The sequence below is a fragment of the Echiichthys vipera genome (assembly GCF_963691815.1).
Source record: "Echiichthys vipera genome assembly, chromosome: 18".
Lineage (NCBI taxonomy): Eukaryota > Metazoa > Chordata > Actinopteri > Perciformes > Trachinidae > Echiichthys > Echiichthys vipera.
In genome coordinates this window covers 2,329,134-2,349,623 of record NC_139843.1, presented here as the reverse complement: position 1 = coordinate 2,349,623, position 20,490 = coordinate 2,329,134, and the positions used below count along the sequence as shown (strand labels likewise).

Genomic DNA, 20,490 nt, shown 5'->3' with positions numbered 1-20,490 from the left:
GGGGCGCTTTGGAGGCGGCCAAAAAATCCAGATTAGTTAGAAACATATCTATCAAATGTCGTGTTTTTATCACAAAGTGAATGACTGGTGTGACATACTGAGCTAACCTGCCACACTGTGAGTCCTCCGGGCTTGTTTTTCTGTACTCAGGACCTTTCTGAGGATGTTAAATGAGCTGAGTTTGCTTCTGTTGACATCTGTTCAGCCTGTTTTCATCACATCACTGATCACACCCCTCTCTGCACACTCAACCAAACCGCTGCTGTAGCCACGCCCCTTGGAAGCCCAACACGGTAGACATACAGCTCCGTGTAGCCAATCAGAAGCGCGTATCAAGAGACAATGTTCGCTCTCAACCAATCACAGCCTCCGAGGGGCGGCCGTTACCCTGTGTTGTTACCACAGAGATGATGATACGCGTTATTTGGTTCCCTGAGTCAACGGAGCACTTTCCCCGCGGGTACCAGGAGGCTTTTTGTGGGGAATTAGAAACGGAACCGTGGGAGGCGAACCGGAGCTTCTCCGCTATGTTGCCGTACGGCCTTTAAAGTGAGTAGGAAACGGTTCAGCTCGTTTTTTGTGGGGTTAACGGGAGAGACGTTACAGCCGTTTTTAACCGTTAGCTGAATAGAACGTTCGCTTTCACCAGACTTCATTTGAAAAACAGCCGTTTTTATTCAAACCAACGGCCGTTTTTATCCGTTAACGCTGGTTACTAAGGTTACCGTAACGCTCGCTCCTCGGTGCTGTTCCGTTACCGTCACGTTAGCGTGTTTGGACTGTTTCACACGGTAACGTCTTTATCACACCTGTCACGCGTCACTGTCTTAGTTTAACAACATTAAGTCAGTTTGATATTTAGTATAAAATAATATTATGGATTTAAACGTTTCATTGAGTGACGTCAAACCACCTTTGTGACGTAAAGACTAATATTCCTCATTTATCACAAGGTTTGTTTTTGAATAATATAGTTTTAGGATTTTTTTAAGCAAAAAATAAATAATAAAAAATCATTAAAAGTATATTAATCAAAAATAAGCCTTGTGATAAATGAGGAATATTAGTCTTTACGTTACAAAGGTGGTTTGACATCCCTAGGGCAAAACATAAGGATGCATAATAGATTTAAGTTTTGCAAAAAAACATTAAAAAATCATAACAAATGTATTATTTAAAAAACAAACCTTGTGATTCATGAGGAATATTAGTCTTTATGTTGCACAAGTGGTTTGACATCCCTACGTCAAAGCATAAGGATGCACAATAGATTTAAGTTTTGCAAAAAAAACATAGAAAAATCATAATAAATCATAAAAAATATATTATTCAAAAACAAACCTTGTGATAAATGAGAAATATTAGTCTTGTGTTTTGACATCCCCACATCAAGACATAAGGATGCATTATAGATTTAAGATTTGCAAAAAAGCATTAAAAGATCATTAAAAAATCATAAAAATCTATGAGGAATATTAGTCTTTATGTTGCACAAGTGGTTTGACGCAATTCAATGAAATGGTTCAAATGCAAAATACCTTTTTATTCTGAATATTAAATAAATGTTAAATATCAAACAGACTTTATTTATTTGAGTGATGTTCAGTTAAAATGTTCATACACCTGCCACAGTTTAGCAGCCATGGTCAACATGCTGTTAATGTTTTAGAAGAGCTGCTTTCAAAGGTCCTACTATTATCTTTTAATTTAATTTTTTCATCTTTTACTGTAAGTTTATAATCACCATGGTGACGTGTATATATGTGTGTGGATTTTGTGCTTTTGCCTTTGCTCTTGCTGTACACTAAACCTTTGTTTTTAAAGGTGCTAAGTTATTTAAATAAAAATGACTTTATTATGAGCAACCTTAGCAACGTTGCGTTTTAATAATTGTGGGTTTAACACATAGCTGTTAAAGCGCAGAGCTGGTCAGACCATCCCAGCTGTAGTGGAAACAGTGGATTTGTTGTTGGTTACCCTGGGAGACAAAACAACCACAGGGAAAGTGGCTGTTACTTCCTCCTTTGTTGTGGTTGTTCCTGCTGCATCCCCAGTCAAAGAGCATGTGTGTCCTGGTCTATTGTGTCTGATATCCAAGCCCGTTTGATTGTTTTCCAGGTTTCCAAAGCATGCATACGACACGCGGCCCCTCATCCATCCAGACAGGGGTCTCTGGAGATGCCCTGGACCTCAGCCTGTCGGGCTCCCAGCTCTCCATGTCCAGAAGACCCAGCAGTGCGTCGCCCGGGAAACATTTCTCTCGCTCTGTGTCGGTTTCTGTGGCGAGCGACAGCAGAGGAAAACGCAACACCCTGGTGAGTAACGGTGCAGAACTGTGTACTGAACGGAGCCGCTGATCGTTTATGAGTTATGACTTAATCTAATCAAGATGCAGGGGAAGAGAGACGCTGCCTGACTGTCTCCTGGGTTGTTTGTTTCACATTTCTCCCTGATACCAAGTTCAATTCAATTCAGTTTTATTTATAGTGCCAAATCATAACAAAAGTCACCTCAGGACACTTTACAAACTAGGTAAAGACCACACTCTATGACTTACGAGTGTGTGATGCAGGAGAACGAAATCTTTCAAAAGGTGTTAACAGACCCTTTAAATCCACAGAGCGATGCCGGCTTCGGCAGCTCCCGCTCCGTCAAGAACCTCCGGCGGTCCAACAGCACCACTCAGGTCAACCAGCAGGCGAACATCAGTTTAAGGTACAGACACACACACACATGCACACGCAACTGCTGGTGTTATAACAATGGCACCGTTCATGCTTGTAAGGCATTTACATCTGTCTGTGGGTGGTGAATGGGTTTTTAGAGGGTTTTCATTTATTGAACAGCATTAAAATGCATTAAATATAATTTACCAAAGAGTCCCAGATCAGGATGTGCACAGTTACGGTGCTGCACGTGTGAACTGTCCGATACAGAAGAGCATCAGAGGAAGAAAGACTCTGAATACTGTGGTTTAAACGCTGTGGAGGAGGAAATTCATTTGATCTCATAGCGCCCTTTAGATCGTGATTTACGCTCCTGATGTTGATTTAACAGGTTTGGAGGACGGAGCTTTGATTCAACCTCTTTGATAAAGTTTCTGTATTTTCTGAATCTGCGTCCAAACCCTGGGAAAGGAGCAGGAAACATGAAGAAACTCCCGTGTTTATGCTCATGGGTTCTTTTGTTCTTTATGGGGCCATGTCTGTGAATCTGCACACATCCTCTTCTACTTTAATTCTATTTATTTATTTACTTTTGCTTAGTTTTTGGTGTTTTGGACGTATGTTCTTTCACACCGGACGGCTTAGTTTTGGTTTCACGTAGAGCAGATGTGATTCAGTGAGGACTGGTATCTCCTCTCACTTCTCTGAGCCCAACCTCCTTTATTTAAAATTCCTTATCACTGACATTGACACTAAACTGCATATGGCACAGTATGTGCTGATACATGTGCTCTGCAAAGCCTCAGGCAGAACCCGCTCTTACATTCTCGGTTAGATAGTCCCGATGACCTGCGACATACATGCGCCTGATATATGAAGGACGTGTTTTAGGAAATGACAGAAAAGAATGTGTGGATTTTAGATAATGTGCGTGCGTCAGGCGCTCTTGAGGCAGGCCTCGCTCGCGCTGACAGGAGTATTCCCTGTAACTCAGCCCTCCTCTTGCGTGGAGTCTTTGCTCTTTAAACCAGAGTGGCTCTCTTCAGCGGGCAACAGCTGGCAGCCCCGAAGCTCCGGCAGTCCGGACAATGGGAATCGCGGTGCGCCGGCTCCTGCATGATAAAGAGTGGAGGGAAGCCGGGGCGGCTGTGGCGAGGGTCGCGGGGTGCAGGGACTTGCTTTGTCCCAGGTTAGAGGGGGAGGGCCCGGACCTCGAGGTCGGGTTACCCCCCTCCACCAGGAACCAGTGAAAGGAGAAGTGTGTGTGTACACGCCACGGTTCTATTGTCCGGCAGCTGCCGCCATTCCCCCTCCCGTCTCTGCCTCCGAGGATGCAGAGCAGGGGGGCTTTAGATTTAAAGACTTTCTAAATACCCCCTCCAAGGCTCCGAGTCTTTCAGGGCTGTCATTGGGTCACTCACCACCCCTCTCCCTCTCCCCTGCTTCCTCCCCTCTGTGCACCACTCTCTTGTAAAGCAGAAAGTGGAGGAATGTGCTCCCTGAACTGTGTTGTCAGATTGCTTTTCATTGGGCCAGCTGGCTGCACCCCCCCGAAGACACACGCTCACACACATCCTCATTTATACACTTAAGCAGACAGAAACTACCCGCACAGCACAGATACTCACGGAGGCCAGGCCAGACAAGAGGTCACCCTTCAGCCTCCTGATGGAGGTGTGTAAGGCTATTTGAAGGATGAATGACCGACAGGCCATCGGGATCAACGTATGCACGCACGCATTTACATGGAAGCCGTGACGGAGCTCCCCCCAGCAGACGCTCAGCTGCCGCATACTGGATTCCAGTACTCGGGGAGGGGGAGACGAGAAGGGGATGAGTGCTGTTTCTGCAGCTGTCATTACAACATTTAATCACAAAAGCCGTGACTCAAGGTCTCTGCTCTGTGTCCAGTTCTTGAATTTTGTATTTTGCACTGTTAAGCCATTGTTGCATGAAAATTGGGCCCAGAATGTGCTTTTTTTGTTTTTTACTCACATAAAGAAACAGATTTAAATGATCTTCTCAGCTCACAGCTACCTCGATGATCAGTTCAGTTTTCATGTGGTGTCTATCCATACAAATAGTTTGGGCTTCATTTTTGAAGGTTTTAAGTGGAGTCAGAAATGCCTCAGATACTGGGGAACATGCTGGCATCGGTATCAGCGAGTACTGAAGTCCAGGCACCGATACGATACCACGTCATTGATTAGAAATAGGATCTATTTAGTGGTTAGCTCCGTTAACTCTGACACCGTTCTTCTTCATCTTTAATTAATCACTTTAATAATTCTCAGTAGTTCTTGTTAATAATCATTATATTTATTGAGTTAAGCTGCTGTTGCACTGCTGTTTTATACTGTTTGCTGTTTTCATCCATGTGTTACAAAGGCTTTAACCTGAGCCAGGCCTCAGCACAGTGATGATCAGATCACAGTCATGCAGGCGGAGGAAGATCTTTTTCTTTTTTTTAACACACTGGTGTCAGGATCTGTTCTCCGTATTGTGCGATACCCACAGCACGAGGATCAGAATCCGTATGGGGAGGGAAAAACGCTATCGGAACATCTCTAGTTTTATGATAACGTGTCATTTTTGTTGCCACCAGTGACCGTTTGGTTAGCAAAACGTAAAGTGCCGTATTGTTCTACATAAGACAGTGGGTCAAACCTGTGGTTGGCTTGTGTGCGTTTCCCAGTCAAGACCAGAGCGAGGACTACCTGGCCCTGTTTGACGGCGGCTCAGATGGACGCAAGAAACTGGCCAGCCTCAGCAAAGCCTCACCAGACAGAACCACATGGAACATCCTGGTATTTGCCATCAATACATCATCTATGCTAAGTAGCTAAAAAGCACAGCCAGTATCAGAACAGAGTGTTTCTTCCTTTTCCAAACATTACACATATATCTGTTAGTAGCTCAGGGTGTAACATGTGATGTGTTTCCCTTCTTTAAGGACGATCAGCCCAGAGCTTTCCCTCCGCACTCGAGCTCCCGCAGCACTGGCAGCGTGGACTCGCCCACCGGCCCGAAGAAAAGAGAGCCTGGCATCGCTCTGGCCGCCACCTTCACTGCCAACAACAGGTGGGCAGCGTCTCCACACACACACACACACACACCTACACACAGTAGTCCAGGTCGAGCAGGGACTACTTGCACTGCAGCATTTCTAGCTGCCTCTCAAGTTTCATACCTGTTGATCACGGCAGCTGATACGGCCTTCAGGAATTCCACCCACACACTGAGACTTTTTCTTCCGTGCATATTGTGTGTGTGTGTATCGGCTCAGTTTGTAATATGGAAAGGAATTGTGTCAAAGCACGCGCGGTATCACTTACTGTGATGCCTTAAAGGGGGTGACGTGAACATTAGGTCACGTTAAACACATGTTCTGTCTCTTCAGCAGTGTCTCTGTGCCCTTTTTGTTTTTCCCAGGAGCAACAAGGGAGCTGTGGGCAACTCTGTCACCACCATCTTACACAACAACTACTCTGAGAAGCCCCTCACGCCTAAGAGCTCCAACCAGAGGCCGTCCTTTAAGTATGTCCTGAAATCAACTCTTCGTTAGCTGACACAGAGATTTGAATAGGTCTTGTCCGATGTGCTGGGCCGACAGTGGACATGAAGGATATGTGTTTTATTCAAAGTCGTACTTATTGTTCAGGAGTCAGTGATGCTACACTGGTGTTTATATCCGATCGTGTCAGAGTTATTATTATAATCACAATCAAAGTTTTTATTGTATCATTGTCTTGTTGCTATTATTGGTCTAAGGGAAATTTCCTATACTGAATATCTGCTCAAGTTGTCAACTACGGAGACACGTCTCAGTAAAACTCTAACTTTTAAGGATCTTGTGTGAGTTTTTTTCAGAATTTCCAATCATATCTATTTTTTTTCAGCAACATCCTGAAGGCCACAGCAAACGATGAGGTGTCACAAGACAACAGCTCCCTGACGAAGTCCCAGAAGAATTTCTCTTCGGCTCCCTCCGCCTCCAACAACAGATCTCCGGTGTCAGCCCGGCGCGGCAGCCCTGTCCCCTCTCGACGGAGGGAGGTCACTGAGGAGGAGGCAGAGAGGTCAGACCCACTGCACAGCTGTGTGTTTGCTGTTCTGTTGATGTTCCTCTGTCAATGTTTCTGTGACTCACAGGAGCTCCTTTGTGTTTGAAGGTTTATTCAGCAGGTGAACCAGGCAGCGGTCACCATCCAGCGCTGGTACAGACGCCACGCCAAGGGCCGCCACGCCTACCAGGCAACACTCAAACGCATCCTTGCCAGTAAAAGAAAGGTACCCATCCATCCCCAGGCTGCCTCACTGCTCACCTTTTATTCTCTATGATCAAAACTAGTTTTATTTGTCTCGTCCTTTTGCTACGGCAGTAACACTATCTTTGTCTTTCCCGTTCAGGAGTGGGAGGAGAGGACGGAGGAGGAGAGTTGCCTGGAGCCGCCGCAGAAAAAAGAGGAAGACAGGAAACGGATTCGTGAGGAGAAAGCTCGTCTGGCCCGTCTGGCTGCCATCCAGGTGCGCGCTCTAATTTACCTCCAGCAGTGGGGACTTACAGGAGACATATTTCTAAAGGAAAACTGATGCAGCAGAGACTGAGATCAGGGGCGTCCTCGATTAAACTAATTCTTAGCCTCTAAAACTTAGTTTCTCTGCAAAGAATAGTGTAAAACACAGGTTATCTTTAAGAGGTCTTAAACCCCAATTTGTGCTTTATTCAGTTTTGTAGTTCAGTTTGTATATTTGCACTAAAGTTTGCATTGCGTCGTTGTGTAGAAGGATTGCTGAATTTGACGTCATCTGAAAAGGAAAACCGCGCACTGACCAACGGCGGCTTGATAGATGACGTCACATGCAGGTCCCTTTACACCGATATATATAGTACATTTACGTTAAAGTGTGTCAGTTAGAACTTGAATTGGTGATAAGGTTAAAAAGTCTGGAAAGAGTCTTTGAAAAGTTTCTTAAAACATATTGAATTTCACGTCAGGATTCAAAAATCCAGCGTCTTTGTGGATCCTTTTCCTGGATTGTCATGGTTTTTCCAACATTGTGCCTTGTCTCCCTCTGGTGGTGTGTTTCAGGAGCTGCAGCAGAAAAGAGCCCAGCGGGTTGCAGAGGTGCAGCACACAGCTGAGGTGGAAACCCTGAGGCACACCGGTGGAGCTGGACGCAAGAAGCCGCCCAGGATTTCTCCCACCAACAGAAGTCCAGCCTCTCCGAGCAACAACAGCCCGATGTCGCCCACAGATGTGAAAGCTAAAAACACAGGTCTGTGGGCCTCTGCGCTGCGTTTACTGGTTTGGGAAAGTGATTTTTTAAAAATGATTTCTGGCCGTAGAAAAGTCTGGAAATCCCCCAAAACTACCGTAGTTGTTGATGGTTGCCAAATACCTTTTACTTTAAACATGGATAGTGTAATAGGAATGTGTAATATGTGTATTGATTCATTATTTGTTTCCACAGACTCCAATTTGAATGTCGTGGTCGACTTAGGTGAGCTGAGCTTCAGAGCCATTTCCCCGGCTTTGTCCAATCAGAAAGGCTCTCAGTGTTCCCAGGTACACATCTCTGCACCTTCACACATTAGCTATCCACTTCACCCATGCTCTCCCTCTCCCTTTCTCCTGATATTTATACGTATTATCTCTGTGTTTCCCTCGTAGGATCAGGAGGACAGAGCAGAGGTGGACATTTGCCCGGAGCAGCAGCAGCATCAGCAGAGCGACCGCAAATTAATCCGTAAAGAGAAAGCTCGACTGGCCCGCCTCGCTGCCACGCAGGTGAACACATCTGAGGTACGTACTTCGATGCAAATGCTCATTCAGAGCTACAGCAAAGTCTGTCCACTGAGTTTGGTTCACAAGTCTTGATTGACTAACGTCTCCCTCTGGTGGTGCGTTCCAGGAGCTGCAACAGAAAAGAGCCCAGAGGGTTGCAGAGGTGCAGCGTGGAGCTGAGGTGGAGCTGGAAAGTGTGAGGCAAACGGGTGCAGCAGGACGCAAGAAGCCGCCCAAGATTTCCCTGACCAACAGAAGTCCGTCCTCGCCAAGCAACAACAGCCCGATGTCGCCCACAGATGTGAAAGCTAAAAACACAGGTGAGCCTCACTGAACACGGAAACATCTTCAGACCCACGTACAGCTGCTAAAAAAGTCTCCTTTTAACACAGAGAGCTGAAATAACTGCAGCGACTGCATTTTTCCACAGACTCCAATTTGAATGTTGTGGCTGAGTTTGGGGATCTCTCCGGTTTCAGAGCTGTTTCTCCAGCTCTGTCCAACTGCAGAGGTTCCCAGTGTTCCCAGGTAAATAATAAACACGTACTAGAGGAAAATCACGATTATTTTGATCAGTATTGAGATACAGACCGCTTCATGTTAAAGCAGTTATTTTATTTGAGCATGGTTGTTTTCTCCGTGCTCCAGGAGATCCTGCAGAGGTCGGTGAGTGTGGAGGACCAGCGGCAGGGAGCTTTGTCCAGCAGGGCTCAGTCAAAAACCACCCTCAACGAGCTGCTGGACACTCTGAAGCTGTTAGAGGAGGAGCCAGAGAGGCTGTCAGAGCCAAAGTGCTACAGCAAAGAGAAATACGCCTGGATAGATGAGGTGAGACTTCCTCCTGATCTTTAGCCAGAGTAGCGGACAAATGTTCATGTCATGAGGCGTGTTTCCATCAGGGTAAAATGTGGCCGCTCAGAGAGTTTCAGGGTGCGCCCTCTCAAATGGCCGTTCACTCGCCGTGTTTCCATTACAGAGAAAAGCTCCAGAGGGATTTAGGAGACTCCGGAGGAGACGTATCCCTCAGAATGGGCATAGATGATGCCGAGGATCAGCTGATCAGTGTTATAGTGCTGTGCCGTTCTTCCTCAAAGTGAGAAATACAGAATAGTTGTAGTTTGATTTAAGGTGGCCCATGTGTAAATGTGTGTAAGAGAGAGAGAGGGAACATGTAGCAAAGAACCACAGTTCAGAATTCAACCCGTCCGCTGCAGCACTCTTTTAACAAGCCCGTGCAAAGTTGAGACAGCTACATCCAATCAGCAACGGTGCTTCTCTCAGGGGAGAACATTAGGTGCGTTTTGGTGAGATAGACCCGCCTCATTCCGGGTATTCAAGCAAAAAGGAAACGCACCTATGATGCCATGACTATAACCTGCTTCTCCACCGTGTCTGATTTAAAGGACGGAGACTCCAACTCCCTGACAACTGACAACCTGGAGCGTCACGGCCAGCTCAGTCACCACCCCGCACTGCCAGACGGGGGCGCCCTGCTCTCAGAGGCCAAGCTGCAGAGCATCATGAGCTTCCTGGATGAGATGGAGAAGTCTGAACAGGAGAGACCACGCTCGGTTACTTCAGGCTCACACAGAGAGGTCAGTTAAGCCCGACGCTGTTGTTGGATTTCCCGATTAATAACATTATGCACAAAAAAACAAAAAGCTGACACGTGTCGACTGCTCGTCGATCCTGTGTGCTCTCAGGCTGTGTTGTCAGAGGAGGAGCTGGTTGGTGTCGAGCAGGCGTCCGCCACCGCCGCTGAAGTCTCTGGCTCCATGATGAGAATAAAGCTGGAGCTGGAGGAGAAGAAACGCACAGTCAACATGCTGCAGACCGCACTGGTGAGGGAAATGCATGCACATTACAGCACATTTGAAGGTTTTCAGTGCCTTGACCTCATGTGTGTTGTTGTGTGCCGTCCACACGAACGCAGGGGTTTTTGAAACCATGTGTCTCTCAGCACGGTTCGTCCTTTCATCCGCATGTCACCGCAGTTGTGGGCTCCGGAAACTGGAGTTTTTTGTAGCCAGAGTCCAGGGTGAGCTTATTTGGAAAAGTACGGTTTCAGCAGTGATGTGTGGACAGGAAAATCGAGGAAATCGCAGTTTCTTGTTGACATTGTTTGACGTCAAACGGTGCGACTGCAAATAGTAAGTTGTATTCGATGAGACATGGAGCGCTCTAGACGTGACCAGCTGACGGCGCTGGATTTTGCAGTTTCCTGTGGACGATATGAGATTGTTTTTTATCACACCAGTAACATGGACCGGAATTTTTTTTTTAACCGGGGGCCATAAAAGTTGGGTTTCAAAAATACCTGCATTCGTGTGGACTCAGTATCTCCTCTCCTGCCCGTCAGGCCCAGCAGAGGGAGCTCACGGTGAGACATGTGAAGGAGACAGAGAAGGAGCTGAGCAGAAACTTCCAGCTCCAGAAGGAACAATACGAAGCCACCATCCAGAGACACCTCGCATTCATCGATCAGGTAGGTGCAAACGCACAATCTGACCCCAGACTTTCCTCACACGCGTGTCGGCCTTCGGTCTCATAATATGTTCCGTCTCCCTTCAGCTGATCAACGATAAAAAGACTTTGAGTGAGCGCTGTGAAGGAGTCGTGGGAGAGCTGAAGCAGGTGGACCAGAAGTACACCAAGAAGATCGCACAAATGCAGGAGCAACACGAGATGGTGAGACGCCACAGTAATAATCTGAGGTTTCCGTCAGGATTTAAGAATCAGCATGTTCACTTCTAAGTTTTCGCTGCAGATATCTTCTGCTTCTGCTTGCATCTCGTGTGATCACGTTGCGTAACTTGCTTTCTCGCAGTGCTGCTTTTGTTTAACAGTCCTTTCTCCTTGTTTTGTTTTTTTACCTCTCTTCCTCTTCCCTGTCTTTCTCTGCCCTCGTTTGTGTATCCGTCCTTCCTGGCTTTTAGGTGTGGCAAATTCTGGGTCCCTTGTGCGAGGTAATCTTTTTTTCCTCCCCTCTAACGCGGTCGTCCGTCGTTCATCTCTCTCATTCTACCATTCCTCTTCCTTTTCATTTGCCTGTCCTTCATGTCTTCTGTCGGACAGTTTGTCTGAATGTGAGTCTTCACTCTTTTCTCATTCACCTCCAGATTCAGACATAAAGCTTTCATTTATGTCGTCAGGTCAGAACTCTCCTCCTCTGATTACCTGTGGTGTTTGACTGTTAGGGACCGTCTATATGAACGTGGGTACGTACTTTTGAAACTGTGTGTTTCTCTGCACGGTTCGGCCTTTCATCCTCACGCCCCTGAGTTTTTTCAGTCCAGGGTGAACTTTTGAACTTTTTGAAAGAGTCCGGTGTCAGCAGTCATGTGTGGACAGGAAAAACCATTGTTTGACGTCACACACACAGTGTAAACAGTCAGTTGTTTCCATGGAGACACTCTAGACGTGACCAGCTGACAGAGGCGGATTTTGCGGTTTCATGTGGACAGAGATATTTTTTATCAAACCTTTGGAGTTTTTTTAAACCTGGGGCCATAAAAGATCGGTTTCAAAAATACCCGTGTTCGTGTGGACGAGGCCTTAGTTCTCAGTGCATTCCCTTGAATCTGTCACTGTTCATCACCGTTCAAAAACTGATCAAAGAACCCTCTTAGTTTTAAACGACACACATCTTCTCTGTGACACCAAACCGCCACCATGATGTGCCCTCCTCCCTTCACAGGAAATCAAGAAGTTAAAAGAGCTAATGAGCGCCACGGAGAAGATCCGCCGGGAGAAATGGATCGACGAGAAAACCAAGAAGATCAAAGACATCACAGTGAAAGGTACGGCAGACAGAGACGCAGGTCGGAGCAGCGATGAGAGCTTAAATCCTCCTCAAGATCAGCTCCGATTTAAATCATTGATTTAAAATAGGGAAATATCCGATCCTGCTTTAGTTTCTTAAGTGTTTAATTGTGATTAAACGCTCATTTTCGATCGATTTTGTCAGACATTGGAATCGTAAATAAACCAGATATTGCAAATTCGAAGAGTCTCACCATGTTCTTCAACTATTTCCTGCCTGTGATGAGCTGAGTTCATGTAAAGTCACCGACCGTTGTCAGCTGATGAAGTGTTTGTACAGTCACAGGGCATGAGAAGCCGGGAGTGTTTGTATTTCTTTACTCGGTGACCACTTAGGTATATTTAAACCATCGGACTCACGACCGTACAGAGTTATTATTTATGAACATGAATCATCATTTTTTTTAATCCAGTGAGCCGTAGACATCTTGCAGGCCCTGACCAGCCACAGAGCCTGAACCATATTGTGTTCCTCCTCCTCCTCCTCCCTCAGGTCTGGAGCCGGAGATCCAGAAGCTGATTTCTAAGCACAAACAGGAGCTGAAGAAGCTTCGAACGCTCCACGAGGCGGAGCTGCTGCAGGCCGACGACCGGGCGGCCCAGCGCTACGTCCGCCAGTGTGACGACCTCCGCCAACAGCTGGAGAGGGAGAAGGACGAGCAGTGTCACAGAGAGAGGGAACTAGCCAAACAGAGGTACCCACATCATCAATACTGGAGCACAGACTATATCAATCTAAGCATGTAAGCCCTACATACGGGGAATGTAGTCATTAGTAGGAGCTCACTGGTAGATTTAATGGGTAGCAGGTTAGTTTTGTTAATTAGTTTAATTAGTACGTTTGCTGTTATGTTCATTTTAGCAGCCTGGCACATTCAAGTGTGTGTGTGTCTTTTTTGTTTACGCGTGTGTCAGGTTTGAGAAGCAGCTCCAGGAGGAGGAGCTGTCCCTGCAGCAGCAGAGGAGGCGTCTCTACAAGGAGGTGGCTGATGAGAAAGAGAGGCTGGCTCAGCTGGCTGCGAGGTGAGGGTCAAAGTTCACCTGCCCGTCTCTTTCCACTGTGAAAATCCAGAGTCATAAACCACAGTTGTTTATCTTACAAGAGTCATCCCCAGAATGTTCCAGTAGTTAGTCCTCGTTACAGTCTCCAGCATAAGACGCTGAATCAGTGGAAAGTCAGGAAACGTGTTGGGTGTACAGTCTGTGCAGTCTGCAGCATGAGGCAGGGAAACTAAAATTAAACAGTATGGATGCAGGCTGTTTATACGAGCACAGTGCATTTTACATGTATGGTTAAACCCTAATTGCAGGAACTGTTCATAGTTCTAAATATTACATTTAATCCCCCATTGATGATGCTGCAAATAGAGAAATCTGAATGCGAATTAAAGATTTGGTGTTTGAATGTTTTTTACAGAGGGTGTATTCAGGGATTACTGTGGTTCTGTTTTTCAAGGATCTCCTGTGTGTTTGTGTGGCAGGCAGCGCGCTGAGCTGGAGGACCTGCGGAGACAGCTGGAAGACAACAGCTCTCTGGCCGGACGAGCCCTCAGAGAGGAGCTGGACAAAAGCAGAGAGGAGCAGGAGAGGAGACACCAGGTGAGGAGTCCAAACCGTGCAGAATAACTCGTCTCCGTCAGTTATCAGGCTGCAGCTAGAATAATGAATGTTGTTTGCGTGAGCAGGCGGAGCTGAGGACGTTACAGGAACGCTTGGACATCGAAAAGCAGGCGTGGGAAGAAAACTACAAGAAAAAAGAGGTTTGTTGTTATTCTGTATCTTCACTCACCTCTTCCGTCTTTAACCAGCCTGTTACGGTAACATGACGCTCATAGGACTCAATGTAAGGTCTCTAGTGTTCTTAATGCAGCTGTTTCAAACAAAAGAAGGGTGTGAGAAGAACAGGAGCTGAGCCTTTTGTGCTAAGAAATGATTTCCATTGCGTAGTGAGACTGTGGCAGGTGGCACATTTCCAGCTCTCTGGAGTGCAACCAAGTTAGAGCGACCTGTGCTTTCTAACTCTCTGCTTAGATGTGACATGAACACATCACTGATGCAGGCAGGACGTTGGAGATGTTGTTAATAGACTAATAAATGAACCAGTGAGGAAGAAATCACGGCTTTATCTGCACCCTGGTGTTATATTACCTTTTTATGACGGTCGGCGTGTGTGTTTGTGCGTCCACAGGAAGCGTGGTTGCTGAGCCGCGAGCGAGAGCTCAAAGAAGAACTTCGCCGGGAACGTGACAAAGAGATCGAGCTCGCCATCTGGACGCTGGAGGAGGAGACCAGCAAGGACAAAGAGGAGTGTGAGAGGGCGGCGGACAACAGGTGAGTGTGTTGACAGAACAGGAGCACTATGTAATCATGTCCTTTAACAGAAGGCAGTTTCAAACATCCATAATCCATCCTTCAGTCCGTTCCCTTTTACTTTGACTAATTCCCAGTTGTGGCACAATTCCTTTGGTCTAAACAACAGCTTCAGCTAATGTTCCAAAACCTTTACCTGACACTGTTCTCAGGATGAGGCGTGTGAGGGAAAAATACGAGACTGAGCTGAGGGAGCTGGAGCGCTCCGAGAGGGCGTCTGTGGAGAAGCAACAAGAGCTGAGGAAGCAGCAGATGGAGACGGAAGGAGAGCTGATTAGACTCCAGGCTGCGCTCCGACAGAAAGAGCAGGAGACTGAAGACATCACACAGGTACTCAGCAAATCCCCGTCTTTCAATAATTTATAAAAAACCCTTGAGTCTCATGTTCTTTCATCTTTCCTCTGAAGGCCTCTCTTTATACTTCTTAACTTTCTCCTACTGTAACCCAGCAACTAGCAAGTTAGCACAGGAGTTTTCTAAATGTGAGCAGCACATGAGACGAGCCAGACGGACTGCATTTGAATTTCCACTTGAACTTGTCCCTTCAGACCAGGGACAAGCTGGTGGAGGAGCGCCGCAGCCTGGCGGAGGTGATAAGGCAGGAGTTTGCTGAGCGGCTGGTGACGACGGAGGAGGAGAACCGCAGGATGAAAGTGGAGGTGTCAGAAGTTCGAGCGAGGCTTCGGCTGGAGGTGGAGAGAGTCACCAGGGAGAAGGAAGAGGAGCTGGCTGAAGTCCACCAACGGTGAGGAGGAAAGGGACGGATAAATAAAAATAACGTGCTTCATAAAAGACACATGTTATGCACTTGTGATTCCTCTGGTCTAAGAAATACCAAAAACTTTAGTAAACATGAACAACTCTCGCAGATGTGCTAAAACTCTAATTTGTGACATGCTGTCGTCATCTTCTTGTCCCTGGGGGTCTGGGCCGACCCGCCCCCTGACTCCTGCTCCGGTTGTTCCACACTTGGTCCATTAGCACCGGTCTGCAAAGGAGAGGAGCTGGTGCACAGAACATGCAGCTGTTATTCGGGGCATTTACAGCTTGTTTAGTTTATATTTAACGTGTTCAGCGTGGACAGAGAGTGTCATGCATCGTTACATTTTCATAACTGTCCTCTTGTCTGTGACCTGACAGAGTGAAGTCGGCCATCTTAAAGAAGGAAGAAACCGTCAATCATCTCCGGAAGCAGCACGAGGTGAGGGGCCTGATGAAGCACGGGCAGCTTCTTTCTGTCAGAGGAAGATTAATAAGAAAATACAGTTGGGGGAGAGATTAGATTAGGGCTGAAACAATTGCTCCTGTAACTCGAGTAACTCGATTACAAAGAATCATCGAGGCTCGATGATTCGTTTAATTCCCATCTGGTGCGTTCTGCGTCGTGTTCAGGGATCTTTGTTCCACACGGAGCGTTTTTGCGGATGCACGCCACTACATCAGGAAAAGACAGAGAATTAGTTTGGGATCATTTCACTTTAAAAAAGAAGCAAAAAGGAGCAATGTGTCCACTGCACACTCAAACACACACAAACACACACACACACACACAAACACACACACACACCCCTGTTAGAATACCACACTAAATAGGGCTACACCAGATGTAATATATTTTTGCAAAATAACGCAAATTATAAAACATTTTAACGCAAAATTATATTTTTTTTGCAGTTTTCTTTTATCCAGTTACTCGATTAATTGATGGAATAATCTGTAGAGTACTCGATTAAGAAAAGTTTCGATGGCTGCAGTCCCTGGGAGAGATGATTGACAGCATGTGTAAATGTGCTCCTCTCCTCTGATAGGCTGCCCTGAAGAGGGCGGATCATCTGGAGGCCCTGTGGGAACAGCAGAGGAAACAGCTGCTGGAGAAGTGACCGACACGAAGGCTGGACCTCTCCTCTCTGCGCACCCCCCTCCCCCCCTGAGCTCGATCCGCTGTGATGCTGAACCTGTGGAACTGCAGAAGGTTGAACAAGTGACTGAACCTTGTCCTACCTCATTTGAAAAATACTAAGTGAGGATATGCACTGGGCCTCACTGTAAAGCCCCCCCCCCCACCCCAGGCATGAAGGAGCGTGTTGTGTGGGAACTTTCCCACAGATCAGGTGGCACCAAACGAAAACACTACAGACGGACTTCCCATTCTTCTTCTTCCCCTTCCAGAGCAGGATTGCTGCAGTTTTGTGTGACTGGACCCCCTCCTCCTCCTCCTCCTCCTCCTCCTCCTCCTCCTCCTCCTCCTCCTCCTCCTCCTCCTCCTCCTCTTCCTCTGGAGCAGGAATGTCTCCATGTTCCCCACAGAGCTGCCACGGAGAACGGTTCCAGATGTTGCTGAAACCAGCTCAGGCCTGTGCTGGTAGAGTGGGGGGGTTGCTCTTTCTGGAGGACCACTCACAACCGAGGATCACTCAGCATGAGAGCTACACTTGTGTTTGCACCGCGTCGAGCTCCTGGTGCCTCCTTTTATCTGTTGAGTCATGCGTTTTGTCCCGGCGGCCCCTCAAGGCGAGTGCTAATTACAGGATCTGTAAGTTCTCCCTCGCTGCAGCCCCCGTGACCGGCTCCTTAAACCAAAGTGAGGATCTAACAAAGCAGTTAGAAGTGATGACGGTTGTCATGGTGCCAGAATTTTAAACTTAGAAACAATGCTAATATAAAAAAACACACTGTTATAACAATGAAAAGCAACGAACTGTCATTCATGTGTAATCCACGTTTTTATTACTGAGCAAATCCGTCAAAATCACCTCAGCTCGGGTTGAGTCTATTTTACTGTCTAATTCAGTATTTTATGTTTTTAGTTTCATAAAAATCACGTCACAAACGTGAAGATAAGGGAGGAGAAGGTCCGTCTTTGCTGCATCTCAGTGCAGTTGATTTTCTTTCCTCCTTAAGTGTAAAATCTGAACGTAGATCTGCTTTTCTTTAACAGTTTTGTGCCGTCGATCCCGTCACATGGGGTTATTGTATGGTTTTAATACGTGGTGTTGTTGAAAAGAGCCAAAGAATCGATCATTTTGACAACATTAGAAGTGATTTACCCACAGTGGTTATACACACTAACGTTAGAGAGCGCGTAGGACGTTGTTAGAAAGAGAAACGGGACGAACTTAAAGGAAAACGAGTGGAGAAAAAATGGGACGTTTCACGACATGTTTGAGGTCAGAGACGGGTAATTGTTGTTGTTTTTGAAAAGTTTCTGTATGTGAGGAAGAAGGAAGAGGAGGAGGAGAGAGGAGAGAGGATGAGGGGGAGGAGGGAGGAAGGAATGCGCGTAGAAAATGTTTATAGGATTAGGAAAAGCAGCGCGGGGACGGAGCCGGGTGGTAGGAGGGTTTGAGGGGCACGGGGCATGTGACCGCAGGCACGTTAAAAGCCATAAAGGTATGATCCAGACACTGCACTGTGACAAAACGCATCAAACTCAACAGGCAAAGGGGGCCTCGACTCACACACACACACACACACACACACACACACACACACACACACACACACACACACACACACACACACACACACACACACACACACACACGTAAACTCTCCGCGTCTGCAACTCTCTCAGGAGCCACCCTCTCCCAGCACTTCCAAATATGTCATTTACTGATTTTGTGTCGCTCCTGAGCCTTTTTTCTAATTCTTAACCCTCGCACTGATGGAAGATCCATCGAAGCGTCTCTCACGGACACAGAACGTGTTTGTGGATAAGATTTCAGTAAGAACGGTCACGCGTCGGCGAGGGACGGGGGGCTGAAACCAGAGTCCGCGCCGCAGAGAAGAAACTCTAGACCTGGAAGTGGAGTCGTGATGTGAAAGAGCACGTTTTGATTGGATGGATTGGACCATCAGCAAATATTTATTCCCTTTCTTTATTTATTCCCCACTGCAGCTCTCTAACGTGACCTTGGTGGGGTTATTGGTCCACGGAGAGGTCAAGGATTTGAAGTATGTTTGTCTCAAAGCTAGAAACACATCACTTGTGTGTGTGTGTGTGTGTGTGTGTGTGTGTGTGTGTGTGTTACTGAGCAGAGCTTCCGTCTGCCACGGTAACACTGTTTGAACTAAGCCATTTGTAGATGGTTTAAATACGGTATGTCAGGTTTTTGCTGACATGGAAGTCGCCCGAGCCACGATGTAAAGGGTTCAAATGAAGTGTAATGTAGTGGGAGGGTAGGGGCCGACGCAGCCTTATGGGTAATGTAGTTTCTCACCTTAGAGGGTTAGATATCGTCACATTAACTTCCTAAAGACTAGTCTTCCACTTGTGAAAGTTTCCGACAGTTTAAGACTCAACTTCAAAGCGCATCACTAAAAAACAACACGATGAGAGATCATTATGGATTTATTTGCCCATCGACACCAAAACAAACTTCCTACCACAGGTTTAAAAGTGTCGATACGAGGCCTTTTGGGGATGTTGTTGTGTTGTTCTGTATTTCCAATGAAGACTGGAAAGTCCCAGGAAATTATTTATTTAAAGAGTGGGAAACTTGTTAAAGCGTAATTCCAGCGTATTTGCATCCTACGATCTTTTTTGGCATGAATATACATCGAATAAGCCTCCAAGACAAGACGTTGATCACCTGTTAACAGAGAAGTCGCTAACAGTCGGACGTGGCTAACAGTGATTAGCTCGGGGCAGCACGGTGAAGGCATTCAAAGGTCTTTTTTAACCACTAATGCTGCTGAAAATAACAGCAAACCTCTGCAGCAGCATGAGAAGAGTCCCTACACACACAACAAAGCAGCAACAGCGTAGTTAGTGAAGCCAGAGTTTATTAAAGAGTGTTTTAAAGACTTACCTACTGGCCCCTGTACCAGCTCCTCTCATAGTAAAGTCCATTACAGTGGAAGGAGCCCATTGGTGCTTTGTTGTGTGTGTAGGGACTCTTCTCATGCTGCTGCAGAGGTTTGCTGTTATTTTCAGCAGCATTAGTGGTTAAAAAAGACCTTTGAATGCCTTCACCGTGCTGCCCCGAGCTAGCCACTGTATTCTGCTGAATAAGACCAGAAACACCTGGAGTTACGCTTTAACCAATAAATCAAATCCTGAAGTTAATCCGAACCTGCTCATAGAGACAGGAACAACAGATTTGAACGTGACAGAAGTGGCAGATCTGTGTCACGCGTCACTGAGTCTCCCGGTCACTAACGGACTCACCGGGCCGTGGAAAAGGTCACGGGTTTGAAGTATTAGTCTGAGTCATGACGAGGACCTGAAGGCCGCTCGCTCGCAGCCTCTCACTGCTCTGCTGGGGTTGGCACGGCGACGAGGACTGCTGGCCTCGAACACGAGAGGGCGGCGTCGTGAGTTGGCATTCCTCGCACATGCCCGTCCTACAAGTGCCAATGAGCCATTCCTTTGTGTGCGTGTGTGTGTTTGTGTGTGTGTGTGACGCCGTCCCTCCCGCTTTCACCTGAGATGACCCTCGTGGTTTCAGACTCACACATACACGAGGTGCCCGCTTTATCTGTCTGTAACTTTGTGCACGAACCATTCCAGCTGTCACCCTGTACTGTGTTGTTCCCCGTCTTCATGTTTAACCCACTGTGCCCGCGCACGTAGCTCTCGAACGCACTGTTTTCTTGTTTTTAGTTGAGTTTTTATGGACGATCGTGGCGACGGTTCGAAAACTGTGAAGAAGAAGAAGCGGCTGATCCGTCAGCGAAACAGAGAATAAACAGCAAAGACTATTGTGAAGACACTGTGCGTGTGCTTGTTTGTGTTCTGCTGCAGGGAAACAGACAATTGTTTGCTTGTGTGTGTCCCCCGCCCTCCCGCGCTCTCCCAGACCATAACTCATGGGCCGGGGGGAGGCGGAGGAACGCTGTGG

The 20,490-nt window shown here is 46.8% G+C and overlaps 1 protein-coding gene across 1 annotated transcript; it reads left to right on the top strand.

Annotated features, from left to right (window-relative positions):
- Positions 1 to 441: 441 nt before the first annotated feature.
- cep131 (centrosomal protein 131) lies at positions 442 to 16,709 on the top strand. The gene is made up of 29 exons (XM_083932453.1): positions 442 to 549; positions 2,119 to 2,315; positions 2,621 to 2,715; positions 5,362 to 5,473; positions 5,620 to 5,747; positions 6,099 to 6,203; positions 6,566 to 6,745; positions 6,839 to 6,956; positions 7,077 to 7,193; positions 7,760 to 7,946; positions 8,142 to 8,236; positions 8,342 to 8,473; positions 8,583 to 8,775; positions 8,886 to 8,983; positions 9,104 to 9,283; positions 9,859 to 10,050; positions 10,159 to 10,296; positions 10,815 to 10,940; positions 11,027 to 11,143; positions 12,153 to 12,255; positions 12,771 to 12,972; positions 13,193 to 13,300; positions 13,759 to 13,876; positions 13,963 to 14,037; positions 14,466 to 14,608; positions 14,800 to 14,977; positions 15,196 to 15,392; positions 15,788 to 15,848; positions 16,456 to 16,709. Exons 2-29 carry the CDS (start codon positions 2,130 to 2,132, stop codon positions 16,525 to 16,527), a joined length of 3,756 nt encoding a protein of 1,251 aa, XP_083788579.1. The 5' UTR covers positions 442 to 549; positions 2,119 to 2,129; the 3' UTR covers positions 16,528 to 16,709.
- Positions 16,710 to 20,490: the final 3,781 nt, after the last annotated feature.